The sequence below is a fragment of the Haliotis rufescens genome, unplaced genomic scaffold (assembly GCF_023055435.1).
Source record: "Haliotis rufescens isolate VD_foot unplaced genomic scaffold, xgHalRufe1.0.p SCAF_9, whole genome shotgun sequence".
NCBI classification, from domain to species: Eukaryota; Metazoa; Mollusca; class Gastropoda; order Lepetellida; family Haliotidae; genus Haliotis; species Haliotis rufescens.
In genome coordinates this window covers 20,243,341-20,264,380 of record NW_025964383.1, presented here as the reverse complement: position 1 = coordinate 20,264,380, position 21,040 = coordinate 20,243,341, and the positions used below count along the sequence as shown (strand labels likewise).

The following is a 21,040-nucleotide window of genomic DNA, read 5'->3' as shown; positions in this document are numbered from 1 at the left end:
TAGATTCTATTAACTCGTTCTGCTCGAAGAACCCGATGGCGCGCTTCCCCGACCCTGCTGACTGCGCCAAGTCCTACGACTGCACCAACCCCCAACATCAGATGGGGCTGCAGATGTTCCAGAGGGAGTGCGACTACATGCACCTCTACGACGCCGGCAGCAGCTCCTGCGTCATGTTTGACAAACTTACAGTACCGTGTGGCGATAGATTTGAACCCAGAGCACCGTGTGAGTTGTATATTTGACAAAAGTAACGTTCCCTATTCAGCCTATGCCGTCGTATTGGTTTACGGGATATTGGTTCTCAAAATAATTATATCGATGAGATTATTAGAACTAAAATGACAAAAACGTTAGTCTGTCAAATTCATCGCGGTAAAGCATGGTCGATATAAACAGAGAATCTCACCCGAGTGTCTTTTGATATCAGATATATCAACATGAGTTTATAAAAGAGGAAAAAGGTTTTCCACTTTTATCAACGAGTGTTGATATATTTGATATCAAAAGACAAGAAGGTGAGATTTTATTTATCATCCAACATCATTCTTCCAACTTTTTCAGTTTGTAGACAGTAATACGCAGCCTCTTAAGTGTGAAAAGAACTGCTAACAGCTTCAGTAGCCGCGCCATTAGTGATGTCATTTGATTGTGACGTCATGTAACAATGACGTCACAACGGTCCGCAAAACATTGTGGTGCATTTTCATTGCAGCGATATCTACAATGTAGATATAGCTTGATCTCACCCAAGCGATATCTCCTTTGGGAGCCAGTTTTGGATAATAAAAACACGTTTTAACGTTTCACCCTTTATGGTTTGTATAATCATGTATATCGCATTTAATTTCGTTTCTTTTATCAGTTCACATTTTATTATTCCAGGTGAATATAAAGTAAAAGATTGTTCGCAGTCCCAGTACTGCATGCCGTGTTCAGCAAGCTGCGTTGGGCTCCCCGACGGCGACGTCCCGTACCCCAGCATGCGCTACACCCGCTTCCACCTCCACTGCCGGAGCGGGAGGACGGTGGCGATCAAGGAGTGTGCAAAAGGGGAGGTCTTCTACCCGGAAATAAGTGCATGCAGCACAACGACGCTGCAGCTTGCTGGTACACTAATGTTCAAAACATAAGTCCATCGCGATCGGGTCATGACAATCGATGTTCCCGATTGGACAGATCCAGTCACAGGTCGCGACCGTACCGCGACCCGATCGCGACTGTACCGCGGCCCGATCGCGATATGCTTACGAACGAGGGGGCGTTAATTTGTAGATGAATTTATGGAAAGTTAATCACGCTTGACTGCTTTTCATAGCCGATCGTATCGGCTAATAACGGAATCGAACCTGGATCTTAGAAACACGAGGTCGATAGTGTGAGAGACGATATATATTATCCAAACAGAGCTAATTAAAGAAAGAGGAGGCTTGTCTTTCCTCGTGAAAAAGTGAATTATTTAATAATTATACCAGTGTTTCCATTTAAGGCTTCAGGCGTATCATTCATAAATCATTTTTTATTTTATTGATGATAATCCCTTTCAAATTTCAAAACAGCAATCTTGTTTACACAGGAAACCCTACAGCAAGCGCTACGACGAGACCCACATACATCTTCCCCGCACCTGCGACTACATCTACAGGGGCGCGCCCTACGTCAATGCCAAGCCTGGCAATTGCAGCAACACGCGATCTCATCACTGCAGCTCCTCCTGTGGCGCCTTCTCTTACCACCACCACTCCGCCTACAACCACGCCCTCTTCTACATCAACAACTCCGCCCACCACCACGCCCACTTCTACATCAACAACTGCACCCACCACCACGCCCACGTCTACATCGACAGCTCTGCCAACAACCACACCCACTTCTACATCAACAACTCCATCCACCACCACACCCACTTCAACATCGACTGCTCCGCCTACAACAATGCCCACTTCTACATCAACAACTCCATCCACTACCACACCCACTTCTACATCGACTGCTCCGCCTACAACAACGCCCACTTCTACATCAACAACTCCATCCACTACCACACCCACTTCTACATCGACAGCTCCGCCTACAACAACGCCCACGTCTACATCAACAACTCCATCCACTACCACACCCACTTCTACATCAACTGCTCCCCCAACCATCACGCCCAGTATTACATCCTCATCACTGCCCACATACTCGCCAAGCACTACCACTTCATCTACAACTGAAGCTACAACTACTACGTCGAGTGCAACACCAGCTAATACGCCCCCGCAGTGTGGATGTAGAGAGGAACTGATGTTCATGAATCAGTCGCTAAGCAACCTTGCTTCAGACGTCATTTCCATCACTGCAAAATTAAACGAAACACGTAAGTGTATCTTTTATAAATGTATGCAAACTTGATCATATTTAAACATTGTACTTTTGTTCCCTGACAAATAATATGTGATTCAAATATAACTTCACTGCGTTTAACTCAACAGCAAATATCGACCAAATGGAAAATTGATAATTACTTGGAATTGTTTGATGCAGGCAATTTGTAGCAGGAAAATCATTTCCTATGTCCGATCAGAACAAAACTGCAAGGCGTAAGAGGCGGTGTCTTAACATGAAACAAACACGAATCGATTTTTCGATGGGGATGTCTTTTAAACGGGTATCATAGTCGTGTTTTGGTGAATTTTCTTCAGCCTAGTAAAGTTTCGACGTAGTAGTAGTAACGTTTGTAATTCTTTGGACAAATCCAATTTCCGATTGTATACTTTCTTTGGCCAGACAAACAAAGAAATCTTATTTTTGTAGACATCATCCAACTATGTTTACCTAAATACAATGGGGGCGGGTGGGTAGCCCAGTGGTTAAAGCGTTCGCTCGTCACACCGAAGACCCAGATTCGATTCCGAGCATAGGTTAATGGCAGTTTTCGAACTAAATGTCGATTTCGTAACGCGAGTTTGACTGGACTATGCACAGACTCGTTAGTCCTGCTAAAATATAACTCCATAATTCCAGCCTAGTTTGGCAAGGGTGGAAACTGGACTTTTACAATAAGTTAACTCCCTTGCCTCGGAAAGATGGATTTACCTGCATAAAAAGCACATTCAGAATGGCCAGCGAGTTCCTGGCTCAGACAAAACAACAACAACAATAGTGTGACATCATCATTATCATGATAATGATAATCATTGGAACCTTTGGGTACGCCAGAAACCTATTATTGTGGGTTCTAATCCCGGTTCGCCCCGATTATGTTTCTAGGTTTGTCAGCACCATACCTGTGCTCGTTGGTTTTACCAAAGTGATAAACGTCTGAGACCTGCATCACTTCGGGCTTTCCTCCCACATTAAGCTGACATGCCGTGATATAACTGGAATATTGTTCAAAGCGACGCTAAACCCACCTCACTCACTCAAAAGATTACATTGGATTACTTTGGACATCACTTATAATGGAATACAACTCCGTTTAATTGCACATTTATGTAAAGTGTGTGATAGTTATGCCTTGGAGATGAATTCCAGTCACACTATATTTTTAACTCCTGCAATTATTAACTGCTATAAGATATCTACCTAAAAGAAACTTTGTGATTTTGTTAACATTATAATGAAAATTGTGAAAAAACTCCCGCTTCACCTCTGTGCATTGTTTCTTGTACCTCATGTGTTGATAAAATGCTGTTCTGACTGATTTCGATGGCTTTGGAGATTGTTTTTTCTGTCCATGCTGATGTGTTAACGTGGATAAATATGGTAGCTGCGTCTGGATGTAACATGCTTGTACTTCTAAGACCGAAAGGTTTGGAATCATAGTTTTTTGTCCATGGCTTATGAAGGTGTTATATTGCCAAGGGTCTATACACCTCCTGTAACTTGCTTTCAGCGCCAGTTCCATATGATTGTCTAACGCCACCGGGTGTTGCATATGCCACAGCAAAGGTAATAATAATAATGACAACAATATAGACAAACACACATGTTCTTGTCCTTTTTGATAAATCCAATGAAATCATTTATATCATTGAATATTCTGTCCCTTTTGACACTTATTTGATTGACAAGATTGAGGAAAAACATGGAAAGTATGCGGACCTCGCTTTCGAAATGTCCCGCTTGCATCCCAATTACCATGTTGTCCGACTCCCCATTGTTCTCGGTGCCTTTGGTTTGGTACCTACCAATCGGTTGACTGACATTGGGAGAGTACCCGGGTTTGCTTATGGGTAATGCAGAATGCTGCAGTGTTGGGGAGTCTTCACATTCTCCAAAAAGTTCTGTGTGGGCTTGGCTAGGCAGCGCTTCCTGGGAGAAGTCCCATTCGCTGTCTGGGCTGCGTGTAGAGGGGGCAAGGGCCCTGAGCTGATGATGAGCCTCACCAGCCTGACGGTGCCATGATCACCCACACCCTCTTTGCTGCATTTTACTATTTTAATCTGTAAATAATAATAATAATAATAATAATAATAATAATAATTAGTAATAGTATTTATTAATAATAATGACGACACAATGTTGATGATGATTATGAAGGAGAGAATTTTGCTATTCGCACAGATTTCATATCAGCATGAGAAGGCTGTGGCGACGTATTCCTGCTTTGATGGGTATTCTGTGTGTAAAGGAGGACTGAGGAGTATATGTACGGGGGGTGACGTATGGGACCAGTCAGCGTTGGGAGTGTGTCTCCCAAACACGTGGAAAAACTTGGTAATTTGGGGGAAAATATTGTATTAAAAAGGTACATGTATATCATGAAGTCTTTGATAGGCATTTAAAAGTTTGAAGAACATGAATACATAAGACTTTTTATGGATAGCAACTTCTTTTATTCTTTGTCACGACGTCCCAGTGCTACTTCTTTCACCTTCATCGGTCATCTTCCCGAGGCAAGGGCGTTATAATAAACTTAAAAATCCAGTTTCAACCCTTGCCGAACTAGACTGCATTTTTCTAGGTTCGATCGTAGCGCCACCAGTGGCTATTACGAGTTATGTCCCTTCTATGTTCCTCCTACTGACCAGTCAAATTCCACCTCTCGTATGACTTGCTTCAAACAAAATGGCGGCGCCTAGTCATGACGATCTGCTCGATGATCAAGATCTATTCTGAAATAAAACGGGTTTACTCCGCGAAATTCATCAAATCACGCAAGCACCTTGATTAAAAATATGAAAGAATTTGCAAAATATCTGTCCACGCCCAGTTGGCGGTACACATGCTTTGCAAATCTTGCAGTCAACCGAAATCTGCACGTTGAAATCCATGATGTCTAGTTCGTTAAACGATTTTAATTGGACTGTGCATAGACTGTGCATAGACTGTGCATAGACTCGTTACCCGTAGTCCAGCCAAAATGTAACTCCATAATTGCAGCCTAAATCGGCAAGGGTGGAAACTGGACTTTTATAGTTAACTCCCTTGCCTCGGGAAGATGTCATCAGGTGAATGCTGATGAAGTAGCAAGAAGTAGCTCTTGTTCTGAAACGTTATGACAAAGAATAAAAGAAGTTGATATCCTAAAACGGCTCATGTATTCATGTATATCATCTCCAGCAGAAAGTATAGTTACGTAATTAGTAATGTCTTCAAATGTTTGAATGGCTCACCGTAATTGTTTTGACGACTATGACGGGTCAGATGATATTTCCTTCAATAATATCTCCACAAATCAAACTCTAAATGTACATATGGTTGAGAACAGCGATCGTGTTTATTTATATTTGCATTTCCTTAGCAGATGATTTATTAAGGAAAAACACGTGCCATAGTTTCCTTTAGGGCTGGGACGAGACCAAATTTACTACCCGGGTACCCACCCCTCTATTACCCGACCCTATCTGGGTAACCGATGTAGGTCTTAAGAGATAGGTCCAAATGTCCGACTGGGAATAGTTTGACTGTAGCCCTGGCAAAATGTATTTAGATACACGTCATGCATTAACTGAAGTTGACTGAAGTTTTATCTGTATTCAAACATATAAAGTCAGAAGGAATGGGTGCAAAGTCAAAAAGAAATGCAAACATTAGTGACTTGTAGTGTAATCGTAGAGTTCTAGATACTTGTTTTGGTCATTAAGCAATATATCACGTGACTAACCTGTGGGTACCCGGGTCCTACTCAGTACCCACCCGACCCGAGTACCCGAGTTACCCGTTCCAGCCCTAGTGTCCTAGATATATTTTGTCACATACATGTATTCATAATGTACCCTACAGCCGGCCCCTGCCCTCGTGCAACTGACCTGCTCGCCTGAGGCGGGGTCCGGTCTCCTGGTCAAAGGCAGATACATACTGGACAAGTGAGTATGATGGTCCCCTAACTAACGTTGCTCTGCCTATATCTGTGTTAAAGGAAAACGCACAATCACCCATCCATTCATTGAGACTCCTTGCCTTCAGCTGAGAATTCGGGTCAGACTAAATCCCCATTACCAATGACTAACGCTAGGCTGTTACATTGTTTAAATCATAGAGATAACGGGTTATGTCCCTTCTATGTCCCACCTAATGGCCAATCATATTCCATCTCTCATATCACTTGCAACAGATTTAAACAAAATGGCGGCACCGAGTCAAGACAATCTGATCGATAATCAAGATTTTGTTTCTTAAAAAAAGAGTCTTACCTCGCGAAGTACAACAACTCACTTGAGCACCTAGATTTAAAGCATGAATAGATTTGGAAAACATCTGTCGACGCCCATGCACGCTCGGTACACATGCTCTACAAATCCTGCATCGACCGTATTATAATCTGCACGGCAGTCGCCATGGTGTTTATGAACCGAAGGTCGCTTTCGTTCCGCGATTTTGATTGGACTATGTATACAATTGTTAGTCCTGCCAAAATATAACTCCGTAATTCCAGCCTAGTTTGGCAAGGATGGAAACTGGAATTTTATAGTCAGTTAACTCCCTTGCCTCGGGAAGATGTAACAACTAGGTCATCGGGCCTACCCCACACCAGCACATGCAGCACTAGTGGTGTCTCCTTGGGCAAGTGACTTTGTTCAAGTTGTGCCTCTGTTCGCCAAGCAGTGAATGGGTACCCAGAAGGACGAGATGGCTTGGGTTGTATCCTCCCCAGGGACCTGAGAATGATTGTTGTGTGCACACCTATCCATTGACTGGGGTAATAAAATGTCTAAGCGCTTAGGGCATGCTTATGCATGGAGTACAGCGCCATATAAATGGACTGTTATGATTATATGCAACGCAATGAAGAAAATAATGCTGTTCACTATTTGTTTACTGATTAACCTATTTTTTTACCAGGTTTCGGCTCGCCCTAGGAAACAGTGGCACTGACATGGTGTACCTCTTCTTGGAGGTCAACCCCTCCACACGGGATGTTATAGTATGGAATGAAGCCGGTCTCTCCTCGACCTTCACCTCGCCTGTCCCCCTCAGAGGAGAACTCGCCTGGACCATAGGGTTCAAGGACACACAATTCGAGGTGAGAGTGCTGTCACTGGAGAGCTCACTTGGATAATAGTTTCAGGCTTTACTGTTCGAGATAAAATTGTTGCAAGTGGAGAACTCCCCTGGGCTACATTCTCCAAAGACCTGTGAAGATTCCGGGGTAGAATAGGGCTTCAGCAACCCATGCTTGCCGTAAAAGGTGACGGGATCGGGTGGTAAGGCTCGCTGACTTGGTTGATGCATGTCATCGATCCCAACTGCGTGGATCGATGCTCATGATATTAATCACTGGATTGTCTGGTTCAGACTCGATTATTTACAGACCGCCGTCATATAGCTGGAATATTACTGAGTGCGGCGTTAAACAACAAACAAGCCAACCAATCCAAAGACCACCTTTTCAAGGTCAGGTGTTTGTTAGTGGAGAGCTCACTTGGGCTATTGCGTTCAAGGAAACGCATTTCAAGGCGAGAGTGTTGTCAGTGGAGAGCACATTTGGGGTACATTGTCCAAGGAAACACTTTTCAAGGTGAGATTGTTGTCGGAGGAAAGCCCGCTTCGACTATAGGGTTCAAAGACACGCTGTTCGATGTGAGCTTTAGATTGTTGTCAATGGAGAGTTTTCTCAGTGTAGAGGGATCAAGAACACATCTTTTCGACGGCAGTGAGAAGACGGCAATAACTTATGCACTTGTACACAATCCCTTCGTCTTTTTGGACAATAAAATATGTTTCATATATATATATTGTTCGACGCGAGATTGCCAGTGGAGAGCTCTCTCAATGTAGAGGGGTCACAAAAACACAGATTGTCACAAGACATGTCCGTGGTGATCTCTCATCAAACCACATGTTCTATTGTCGCGATAGGTGCAGGAACCTGTATAGATACTGATCACACGGAGTCCATATCAGCTCTCATGTGCCCTGTATTAATACCATAATTTTATTTTAATATTGCAAATTAAAATCAATTAAACATCGCAAACACGGGTATATTTATGGAATTGTTCACCAGCTATTACATTCTAAATTAATTGGTTAACTTTAATGTTCTGAAAACAACAAACGATAAATACTGAAAAAAGTTAATGGACCTTGACTTCAAAATGCCCCCAAAACCCTATTACTGAAAACATGAATGGATTGTAAAGAATAGGACGGTATGTAAATGGACATGTACATGGTTTTATTTGTTTGTTGTTTAACGCCGCACTCAGCAATATTCCAGCTAAATGACGGCGGTCTGTATATAATTGAGTCTGAACCAGACAATCCAGTGATTGACATCATGAGCATCGATCCACGCAATTGGGATCGATGACATGCACCAACCAAGTCAGCGAGCCTGACTACCCGATCCCGTTAGTCGCCTCTTATGACAAGCATAGTCGCCTTTCACGGCAAGCATGGTCCTATTCTCTACCGGGATCTTCACGGGTCACACGTACATTGTACGTACATTAAATGGTCGTTAAGTTTGGAATGATTGGATTTTTTTCTTATTTAAATTGAAATATCTACTCCCCTTCCCTTCTGTATCTACAGTGTAATTTGTTAACAGCGAGCAGACGGTATTGGAACAAGCACTTCATTAACAAGCATTCATTAATTCTGAACTTTTATGTCGGAGGCTCAATTTACCAAGTAGAAAAATGACCAGCTGAAATCTCTAAATATGTCTCCCTCATTACCAATTTTAATATCTAAAATTAATTAGTAAGTATTGAAATATAAAGAAATAACAGCTTAATTTGGTCCAGGGGCATCGAAAGCCAACTACAGGGAATGTGGTTACCATTTTTGAAAAGTCTAGATCTTGCTGGTAGGTCTTCAGCAACCCATGCTTGCCGTAAAAGGCGACTATGCTTGTCGTAAAAGGCGACTAACGGGATCGAATGGTCAGGCTCGCTGACTTGGTTGATGCATGTCATCGATCCCAATTGCGCGGATCGATGCTCATGATATTAATCACTGGATTGTCTGGTCCAGACTCGATTATTTACAGACCCCCGTCATATAGCTGGAATATTTTTTTTGCTGAGTGCGGCGTAAAACAACCAACCAACCAATGATAGCCCGAAACACATTTCACATTTCTCGTTCGTTTGTTTTACCTACCAGATATTTGTAAACGGCCATCACATGGCTAGTATCCCTCACTCTGCTGACCTTCACCTCGTGGACAAAGTCCTCATCGACCCTGGCTTCTTGTCCGACCAAGTCACGTACTTCCCTCAGGGCGTCCCCAAATCCACTCAGTGGAAAGGTAAGTTAGGGCGTTGTCTGGGGTCTTCAAGTTCTCCTTCATCAGCGTCTTGGGGAGATGGATACATATCCATCTTCACATCAGTTACTGTGTTGAAAATACGCCTCAAGATAAATATTGAAAACTGATCAGAATACGTCAAGCCGATTGTGCGACTCTATTGCAGATGAATTTCACTATCGTTTCAAATGTCCTGATTTTAGCTCTCATAGATATATATATTTACAAAGAAAATATTTCACTTGGTCAAGCGTATTTTAATATAAACATGTGTTATGTCCTACAAGGCTAAAATATGACCAAAACAATTCTAATTAAAATATATTTCGATTTATTCTCGCTACTGTAAACAAATGATGTCTGTCTTTCATCTGCCATTATGTCCATATTGTGTATGTTCCACCAAGGAAGTTTTTGAGAATGAAATGACTTGACTTGAATGAACGCGTATGATGTTTGTTTGGTTTTTGTTTAATGCCGCACTCAGCAATATTCCAGCTATATGACGGCGGTCTGTAAATAATCGAGTCTGGACCAGACAATCCAGTGATTGACATCATGAGCATCGATCCACGCAATTGGGATTACGATGACATGCATCAACCAGGTCAGCGAGCCTGATCATCACCCGATCCTATTAGTCACTTCTTACGACAAGCATAGTTGCCTTTTACGTGGATCGATGCTCATGATTACAGTCACTGGATTCTCTGGTCCAGACTAGATTATTTACAGACCGCCGTCATATAGCTGAAACATTGCTGAGTGCGGCGTTAAACAACAAACAAACTAATTTTACGATAAGCATGGGTTGCTGAAGACCAATTGTAACCCGGATGTTCATGAGATGCATTGTTTCCACTCGTCAATGGCCACTTAAGGTGGGATGATGATTATGATTATGATGTACAGCACCAGCCGTGTGTTTCACCACATTAAAACTACGACCAGAGATCACTGATATACTCTTCACTCACTCACTCGCTCACTCACTCACTCTTCTTCACAGAACCCATGGTGACCAACATTGGTCTAAACAAACCCTCATCCTCCAGCAGTAACTCCGACTCCGTGGAATCTCGCAGAGCTAACGACGGCGATACTAACGTGGTGTGGACAGGGAACTCGTGCTGGTCAGCCAGTGAGGGTGACCCTAACCCCTGGTGGCAGGTTGACCTTGTTGGAACATACTACGTCTCCCATTTGGTCCTGACCAGCTTGGAATGCAAAGGAATGTGTGGTGAGACCCTTTCTGAAGCTATTTGATAAATAATGCTTGTATATGATTAGAAAACCATTCTCTCGTCAATATAAAACGTCAACGCCAGAGAATAACTAGCCTCGATTAGCCACTGAAGCAGATTCCAGTTAAAGGGAAAAAACGGTGAAAAGAATATGAATGGATCACTGAAACTCAGTGATGGCACCACAAATAGTTATATGCCAAATACAGTATTGGTATTTCACATATACAGTGTAGTTATTTCCCAAGTTCAGTACAGATATTTCCCTTATACAGTATAGTTATTTCCCTAATTCAGTACAGATATTTCCCTAATACAGAATATTTATTTCCCAAATACAGTGTAGGTATTTCACATATACAGTGTAGATATTTTCCAAATTCAGTACAGATATTTCCCAAATACAGTATAGGCATTTCCCTAATACAGTATAGCTATTTCCCTAATTCAGTACAGTTATTTCCCAAATACAGTATATTTTTTTCACATATACAGTAAAGTTATTTCTAAAAGACAAATAGTTATTTCCCAAATACAGTATAGTTATTTCTCCAATGCAATAAAGACCATGTGTTACCATGTGGTCTAATGGTGATAGTTGTACATGTAGAGTTACATTTCTTTGCCCTACCAGGATGCTCTGTTCGTGGGTTCGATTCCAAGACCCTTTGTCTCTCAGTACAAAATCACCGCTGGTTGTTTCATAAAGATGCTAAACGACCTGCGTTACTCACGATTTTCCTGCGACATCAGACAACAAAACTTCGAACCATTATAATTGCTATTGGGAATTATATTGAATTAAGAATATATGGGAATCATTTTTGCTCCAAAACCCACAGTGCAGAAGGGAAACCAGTGACCAAATGCTCTGAAAACCTACGGTAATCGCATGATTCAGTTCCACAACGCCATCGTAGACGACGGTACCTGTATTAAAGACGGCTTTGTTGCACAGCCCAATTTCTAATTCTCATTTTCCAGGAGTCCGCCTTCATGACTTTAAAATAGAGGTATTCAAAGAGGATCCGGTGTCAAAGCCTGGAGCGCTGGGGGTGACGTGCCACGTGTATGGGGGAGTATTCCCCCCTCAAACTGTCCAGAGACTAGACTGTGGCTTTGATGCAGTGGGCCGGTATGTGAGGGTCAGTGGCGTGAAGACTGGGGGTGTGTCCGACGTGATGACCATATGTGAGGCCGAGGTGTACGGGGGTCGTGTCCAGGGAACAGGTGGGTCAGCTGAACATGTCTCGGCTTACTATAGTACACAGATTAGACCCGTGAAGATTCAGGGATAGAATTGGTTTTCAGCAACCCATGCTTGTAAGAGGCGACTTACGGGATCGGGTGGTCAGGCTCGGTGATTTGGTTCATGCATGTCATACGTGGATCGATGCTTATGATACGTGCGGTGTTAAACAACAAACAAATATTAACTTATTATTCATAACCTGAACGTCATATTTTTAAAGTTTTAAAGTTTTGTATTCTTTAAAAATGGGAGAGTCCAAAAGCAAAATACAATAAAATGACATGCATGGACAGTTTCTGGAATGCATGTCATAGAGAAACTTCAATATTCTTATGAGGAGACAAAAAGACTGTTCTTGTTTTTATTTTCTTTGCTCGATTTTGTAAGTTTGGGTACGTTTATCCGTAAATTAGGAATTATAACTTTCGCTAAATACATGGGTTGAATTTTTTTTATCCTGGTCAACGAGACGCGGTAGTGCTCATCACCAACATTTTCTAGATTGAGGTGCAAAACAAAGTATAACTCTAAGTTGATTTTTATCATATGTTTCATTTTCAATTGAAAATATTTAAATAGTTAGTGATATTATATTCAGAAAATGAATTGTACTGTCGCTTAGTCAGCTCCCAAAGACTACTTCCGCAAAGCTTTATTTATTAAAATATAATTTGATTTCAAAACTTTTGAAAATATAAAATAGTATTTTCATAAACCACTGGTTCTGACGGGTATCTTCGTCATCTTATCTTTGAAAATCAATACATTTGCTTCTTTCGGCACCAATTGTCAACATTTCAAACAAGGTAGGGTCATGTGGTTGCCAATTCATTTCTTACCCCAGTCTTTATTAAACCGATTTACCCAAAACACAAAATTACCCAGCCACATATGTTCTTTTATCATCTTTTGCAGGCATGTGTGATGGTTAAAAAGACATAAACAAATTTAACAATAGTTCTTTAAATTTTTAATTACATAAAAAACAAACTCAGTGTACTTTCCTTTGTCCCACAATAAATATTGCCATAATCCAGTGTCTTCACTGTCCCTTGCGACTTTAGTCATCTCGGTTCCTCTCTCTTCTCACCTGTATGTGAAAATAGTAGCATTTGAAAACTGCCAAAGGCATTTAATTGGGTGTTGTTTCGTAAAATTTAACAAAACTGAGAAATGCGACATACATGATGATATATCCACAAAATCCAGAGAACCTGTTCTATTTTATAGTTTATTTGTTGTTTAACGCCGCATTCAGCAGTTTTATAATGGCTGCCTGTAAATAATCGAGTCTGGACCAGACAACCCAGTGATTGATCTACACAATAGGTTGGTTGGTTGGTTGGTTGTTTGTTTGGTTGTTTAACGCCACACTCAGCAATATTCCAGCTATATGACGGCGGTCTGTAAATAATCGAGTCTGGACCAGACAATCCAGTGATTCATATCATGAGCATCGATCAACGCGATTGGGATCGATGACATGCAATAGGGATACGATGACATGCATCAACCAAGTCAGCGAACCTGACCACTCGACCCCGTTAGTCGCCTTTTACGGCAAGCATTGTTGCAGAGATTTTCTTTACCCGGATCTTCACGGGGCGTTCTGTGTTATAGATGCGTTTTGCAAGATACATCATAATTTCATTATTATGTATAATAACACTTTTTTCATACAAACAACAGGGTGGTCTCCCTTTTCCTGCCCCGACCCCCCACTTCTAGACGGCGCTGCTGTACAGCTATCGTACACACCTGCCAAGGCCATTGCTAAATACACGTGCCAGGGTACTGACGTCATGTGCAGTGGAAATGACGTTTTATCCTGTTCCAGTGAGACGGGGTGGAACTCCTCACCTGGGGCATGCGTCAAGACAGTGCTGGAAGCGGGTGTTTTCGGCAGCGTACGTATTCCTTTCAGATCTGATAATGACATGGATTTAATGCCACTTTGAACAGAATGTCATTTTTATCGCGGGTGTTAAGATAAAACGTCAACGTCTCGAGCATCCGCCATCCTCCCGAGGCAAGGTATTTAACTGTCTGTAAAAGTCCAGTTACCACCCTTGGAACCAGGCTGGAATTTCTGGGCTCGATCGTAGCCCCACCAGTGGCTATTACGAGTGATGTCCCTTCTATGTATCGCCTATCGACCAATCAGATTCTACCTATCATATCACTCATGGCGGCGCTCCAATATTGGTGACAAAAACGAGCTCGGGTATGGTACGACAAGAATCATCACCCAATCAGCATTATAGGATTCTGGCACATTCTGGGTAACAAATTGCGGTTATCACACCAATAACAGAATGAACGCTGGAGTACTTAATTTCGCTTGCATATGATACGGGATAACGATCATACTTGGTCTGTGTTTACTTCTCCAGATGTCCGACTTCGCTATTTGTCCCCTTGTTCTTGGATCTGGGATCGAGCTTTGGGCCACGCCTCTCCAGGACGAGTAAGTTGCGGGAGAACGATGAGTATTATACTACACGCATATTGTAAATTCAGAATATCGCTACACGGTTTTAAGATTAACATGCTACGAAAGTCAAAACATACAAATGAAGACTTGAGTCTATATCTATGTACCCACTGTAAAGGGAGGCAAGTAGAGGATGAATTTCATGTTTTGTTTATATGTTCAAAATATTCTTCTGTCAGAAACCACTATTTGCCTTGCTTATCCAATGTCCATCATGATAATCACAGTTTATGTTATCTACTCAACTCCAAAAATATCAACATTGTAAAGGCTTTGGCCTTATACTTAAATTATGTATTTAATGTGAAATAAGACTACTTGTATTTATTTTCCTGACATCACGTGACGCAGCAATTATTGTAATTGTAATTGTACTCTAGGCCACATGGCCCAAAATACTGAATAAAGAATCTTGAATCTTGAATACTACACGTATAAGGCTTTTTCAGTTGGACTGAAGATGAACTCCGATTTCAGGAAGAAATATACCTCTGTAACTACTGAGTCAGACCATTCAAATTCAGCATACTTTTAAGATTTTGCTTTACCAAAAATGTTTTTTGAAGTAAATATAATACTTTCGAACGCCGACCCTGTTTGACATCGAATAATGACTTCAAATAATCCCCATAAGCGTGTTTATATGTAAGATGTAAAATGCCTGGAAGCTAAATACAGGTAATTCTCCTCACTTAATCCTCTAGTTTGATAAAGAATGTGTCTCAATTTAACCACCTGTCTGCAAAACACACCACCAGGTCATACATGTATGTTAGGAGTCATGTCAACTGTTTTCCGTTATTATAGTTCCGATATTCTGTCCCCAGCATAAACGTTTCACTGTTATGTTTGTGTGTTTGTTGTTTAACACCGCACTCAGAAATATCCCAGCTATATGACGGCGGTCTGTAAATAATCGAGTCTTGGCCAGAAAATCCTGTTTTTTGACATCATGAGCATCGAGCCAGGCAATTGGGATACGATGACATGCATCAACCAAGTCAGCGACCCTTACCACCCGATCCCGTTAGTCAGTCACTGGATTGTCTGGTCCAGATTCTACTATTTACACAACGTCGTCATATAGCTGGAATATTGCTGAGTGCGGCGTTAAACAACAAACAAAACTAAATGGATCGGGTGGTCAGGCTCTTTGCTTTGGTTGATTGCTTGTCATCGTAGACGTAGACGTTCATGGTGTCAATCACTGGCTTCAGATCCCAACTCGATTATCTATAGACCCCTTGTCATATAGATGGACTTGCTGAGTGCGCCGTTCAACAACAAACAATCAATGTTATTCATTAGTCAAATCTGACAGAGCACCACGGTGAATAAGTGAGTATGATGTTCCATCTCTTCAATCAATATCACGGCGCGGAAGACCAGATATAGACTTCACACAATTTTACATGCGGGGTATCGAACCCGGGCCTTCGGCGTGACAGGCGAACACTTTAACCACTACATCATTGTCGGCCCCAGATCCAGCTGTTAATAAGCCACGTTTTGTATTCACATCAAAACACGTGAGGTTGGTTTAGTTTTGAAGAATTGAGTTTTTAATTTCTAATGACTGCAGGTGTTGAGCTGGATTGTTGTGACCTTGACCTTTTGTTCCAGAGAGTCTCTGGTTCTGCACAGCGAGACCGACACTGTTCTGTTCATGAACCTGACCTTACAGGCCACAGACAAACCAATCCAGCTTAGTCACCTGGCATCAGGAGCACTCTCTACTGCTGTCTACCCAACGAAAAACCCTTTCGTTAAAAACAAGGAATCTCACATAGTAATGACAGTACTGTCGGATCATTTGTTGGTACGTATGAGAAATACGTCATGTACTGGTATACAGCAAACTACGATTATAAGGAAAGCATGACGTTACGGTTATAACAAACTCAAAGGGACCACCAATTCTAGTTCGTTAAAACCGTAATTTGTTATCATCATATATACAGCATATAAACAAGACTATGTCGAACAAAACCGCCTCCGTGGTCAAGTGGTAGAGGGTCCGCCCGGAGAGCGGAAGGTCCTGGGTTCGATCCCCGGCCGCGTCATACCAAAAGACGTTAAAAGATGGTACTTGTTGTTACCCTGTCTGGCGCTCGGCATTAAGGGGCAAAAACAAGGACTGGTCGGCTCGGAGTCAGTATACTTTGTCTCAGTGGGTATTCATGTTAAAATCGGCATCAGTCCGGACAAGTACAAGCCACTCACACACACAAACACGTGCATGCACGTCGCTATATAAGTGCGATAATCTTGGCGGCGACGTTAAAGCTAATTTCACCTCGCCACCAATGTCGAACAGCGAAAGTCTCACATGTGGTGTCCCTCAAGGGTATGTGCTGGGACAGATCTTGTTCACCTTGTACACAAGGCCACTTGGGCATTTGGTATCAGAAGAGCATGTGGCTCATCACTTATGTCCAGATGATTCACAATTGGTTGATGGTTTCAGTCCCCTCCTCGACAATCAGATTTCATCTTTGAACAAGATGGAAAGCTGTCTAAACAATGTAAAATCCTGGATGTCTTCCAACATGCTCAAGCTAAATGATGATAAAACAGAAGCAATCCTAATCGCTCCGCCCTCAAGACAACATAAATCGCAGCAACCCCACCTCACAACTGGACAATCCTTGATTCCTTTTTCCTCATGTGTCAAAAACCTTGGTATTTTTATTGACTCCTCCCTAACTATGGAAACACACGTACTTTTATTCTGTAAGACATGACATTTTCATTTGAGAAATATTGGATCAATCCGTCATCTTCTTACTACTTATGCTACAGCCGCCATGGCAAGATCACTCATCCTGTCTTGTTTTGACTATTGCAATAGCCGACTTGTGGTAATATCAGGGGATCAGCTGAGCCGACTGCAGAAGATACAGAATAGAGCTGAATGAAGCTTCGGTCACATATCTCAACCCATCTTGAAGTCACTACATTGGCTGCGAAACCATGAGGGGGTTGATTTTAAAATTCTCTCTCTAGTTTACGAGTCACTCATACAACTTGTCCTTACTTTCATCAAGAAATGTTTCTCAAATACAAATCTACCCGAAATCTCCGATCAAATGACCAACTTCTCCTGTCTGCACCAAAATACAGACTAAAGTCCTTAGTGCCCGATCCTTCTCTATGGAACTTCAAAACATATTTTTTTGAATGTGTATATTTTTACTATCTTACTGCCCCCTCTCTGTTGTATGTATGTACATATGCTGAATTGAGCAATGAGCATGTCCCTCAGTGATGTTGATTTTGCGCTATATAAATAGCCTTATTATTATACAGCAAATGGCCGGGACTGAAAAAAAACCAGTTCGTTGTATCCGTCAGTTGGTTATAAGCGTGTCCGTTATAAACGTACAGTAAACTACGTTTATAACGAACACGCTTATAACGAACTGTTTTTTTTTTGTCTCGGCCATTTGCTGAATATATGCTGTATATATGTTTATAACAAACAACGGTTATAACGAACTAAAATTTGTGGTCCCTTTGAGTTCGTTATAACCGTAGTTTACTGTATTTTTGTAGAAGGCAATCTATTCGTGGATGCTATAGTGATGTGGATCTTCCTAACTTGTAGATTGAGGTAGATGGGGAGACGTTGTACAAGTACCTGCTGGATGAAGCTGACGCTCACAAGGCAGATTTCATAACATCAACTCCTGGATTCCACATCAGAAAAGCCAAACTATACAATGACATGATCTTCGATGTATTTAAAGGTAAGTATTGTGTAGTTTTGTTTGTTTGTTTGTTGTTTAAAGCCACATTCAGCAATGTTCAAGCTATATGACGGCGGTCTGTAAATAATCGAGTCTGGTCCAGACAATCCCGTGATTGACATCATGGGCATCGATCCACGCCATTGGGATACGATGACATGCATCAACCAAGTCAGCGAGCCTGACCACCCGATCCCGTTAGTCGCCTCTTACGTATACGATAAGCATAGTGGCCTTTTACTACAAGTATGGGTTGCTGAAGACCTATTCTACCGGACGTTTACCGGTGAGGTATTGTGTAATTATGTAGATAGGTTGTTGTTCGACTGAATTGCCCTGTGTTCTGGTGGGCGTGTCGTCAGGCAGCTTGGACACACCCAATTCGGGTCACAGGTCATCCATTTTGTTTAGCATTTGATTTGATTGTTTGTTTAACGCCGCACTCAGCGATATTCCATCTCTGTGACGGCGGTCTGTAAATAGTCGAGTCTAGACCAGACAATTCAGTGACTGATATTGTTATCCACGCCTTCGGGATACGAAGACACGCCATCCCCCCGGGGGTGTTCTTTAGTTCTTAAGCAGTTATTTTCTATTGGTGATGCCCACGTGTCTTTGAGTATGTATTGAATTTTTACACCATTTGGAAAAAATAGCCTTTATGAAAAAGAAATTCCTAAAATAATGTTTGGCGTCACAGTCACAATCGGGTGAAATAAAGCAACGTCTGTCTTTGAGAGTAGTTGGATGGGTGACGGCGTTCAGCAGCTTGACTCCTGAGAGTTTCTAGGGCTTGGGTCCTGCCCCACACTGAAGCACATGTACCACATGCGATGGCTCCTTGGGCAAGTGACTTTGTTCAAAATGTGCCTCTGTTCACCCAGTAGTGAGTGAGTGAGTGAGTATGATTTTACACCGCTTTTTTAGCAATATTCCAGCAATATCACGGCGGAGGACACCAGAAATGGGCTTCACACATTGTACCCATGTCGGGAATCGAACCTGGGTCTTCGGCGTGACGAGCGAACGCTTTAACTACTGGGCTACCCGACCGCCCCTCACCCAGCAGGGAATGGGTGCCCGGTAGGTTGAGATGGTGATGTGGTTGTTAACCTCCTCACAGGCAGCTTGGGTTGTATACTCCCCAGGGACCTGAGAACGATAATCAAGTGCACACTGATCCATTGATCATGACCGGTGTAATAATGTAGCACTTTGAGCACGCTTTATGGCATGGATTTTGGCGCATTATAAATATGCACATTATTATCATTATTATTATTATTATTGTTATTATTATTATTATTACCCATTTCTGGTGTCCCCCGCCGTGACATTGCTGGAATATTGCTAAAAGCGGCGTAAAACCATATTCACTCACTCACTATAATTATTATTGTTGTTGTTGTTGTTTCTCATGCTGTGTCCCACGTTGAGGGCATGTACATTATAATGAACCTACGCTACCCCACTCCACAGACCCCGTACCTGGGAACCTGGCCCACAATGCACCAGTGAACGCCAGCACCACCTACAGCAATCCCGCCTCCTACGGCGTGGACGGGAACCCCACCAGGGCGTGGGAACAAGGGTCTACCTGGCATGCGCAGACGGGAGATGGTGATCAGTGGTACCAGGTTGACCTTGGCAGACAGTACTACATCCGGGACATCAAGATAGACATCAACAACACGTGTCCAGGGTGTGGTACGAGTGTCACGTGTTCTCTGCAATGACGTCACGTGTTATATTAGTGACCAAACATTTCCATATTCTGGGTGTAGAGGGGATGGAATTAGGTGTTTTTAAAATCATTTCGATACATACAATTTCGTTCTGTTAAATTAGTTGGCAAACGTTTTCCGGGATTGCCAGCGAATAATTCGTCTTGACTAACATTTAAATGAAGAAATTACATACAATTAAAAACTTTTTGTGCATTTATTTTTTCCATTTACTATTATAATGTCAAATGATCGGACCCTTTGTATGTTTACCATCGCCGTCAGTGTTGCCGTTGGTTTGGAAAAATAGCAGCAGGGGCTTCTACTGGCAATCTCATCAAAATCAGATCTTAGTTCTCGCTACCGCTAAAGAAAGATCACTGGACATCCCATTACGGGTCACGTCAGACCGACCTTGCGCGAACTTTGACCGACCAGTGGAATGACCAATCAGAAGGCAGGTTTCTCGTGCTTTACGGCACTAACTTCAAATTTGCGACTACGCTTCGAAACATATTTTGACAAGTTCTCGATTACAAATTTGAAAACTGAACAAAAGAACAATCTTAAATGGATAATAGATGGTCTAGATTGTACGGATTTAGTCGTTAAACCCCTAACTATCGTTCGGAGTTAAAGTTTTCGAGGTTGCATGATTAGAAATCACATTCCGACTGTCACTTTCATAATCTGGTAAGCGATGGTCGGATGAAAGGTCGTTCTGACGTGACCCCTAATGGGATGTCCTCAGATCTTTGTTTAGCGGTAGCGAGAACTGAGGTCTGATTTTAATGAGATTGTTCTACTGGAATATTGTCTTGACTTCAGTTGTACCTTTTACAACAAATATACGTCAGGTTGAGTAGAAAACGTTTAATGTTAAGAAAGG

General features: G+C 42.1%; 1 protein-coding gene across 1 annotated transcript in view; it reads left to right on the top strand.

Annotated features, from left to right (window-relative positions):
• LOC124144745 overlaps window positions 1-21,040 on the top strand; it is a 56,616-nt gene that overhangs the window by 10,356 nt on the left and 25,220 nt on the right. The window contains exons 4-18 of the mRNA XM_048391500.1: window positions 4-228; window positions 886-1,110; window positions 1,577-2,362; window positions 3,881-3,936; window positions 4,552-4,704; window positions 6,214-6,296; window positions 7,273-7,453; window positions 9,544-9,688; window positions 10,698-10,928; window positions 11,917-12,162; window positions 13,874-14,091; window positions 14,578-14,651; window positions 16,302-16,497; window positions 18,286-18,427; window positions 19,907-20,134. Of these exons, the coding sequence (XP_048247457.1) occupies window positions 4-228; window positions 886-1,110; window positions 1,577-2,362; window positions 3,881-3,936; window positions 4,552-4,704; window positions 6,214-6,296; window positions 7,273-7,453; window positions 9,544-9,688; window positions 10,698-10,928; window positions 11,917-12,162; window positions 13,874-14,091; window positions 14,578-14,651; window positions 16,302-16,497; window positions 18,286-18,427; window positions 19,907-20,134 (3,189 nt within the window). The remainder of the gene's footprint in view (window positions 1-3; window positions 229-885; window positions 1,111-1,576; window positions 2,363-3,880; window positions 3,937-4,551; window positions 4,705-6,213; window positions 6,297-7,272; window positions 7,454-9,543; window positions 9,689-10,697; window positions 10,929-11,916; window positions 12,163-13,873; window positions 14,092-14,577; window positions 14,652-16,301; window positions 16,498-18,285; window positions 18,428-19,906; window positions 20,135-21,040) is intronic.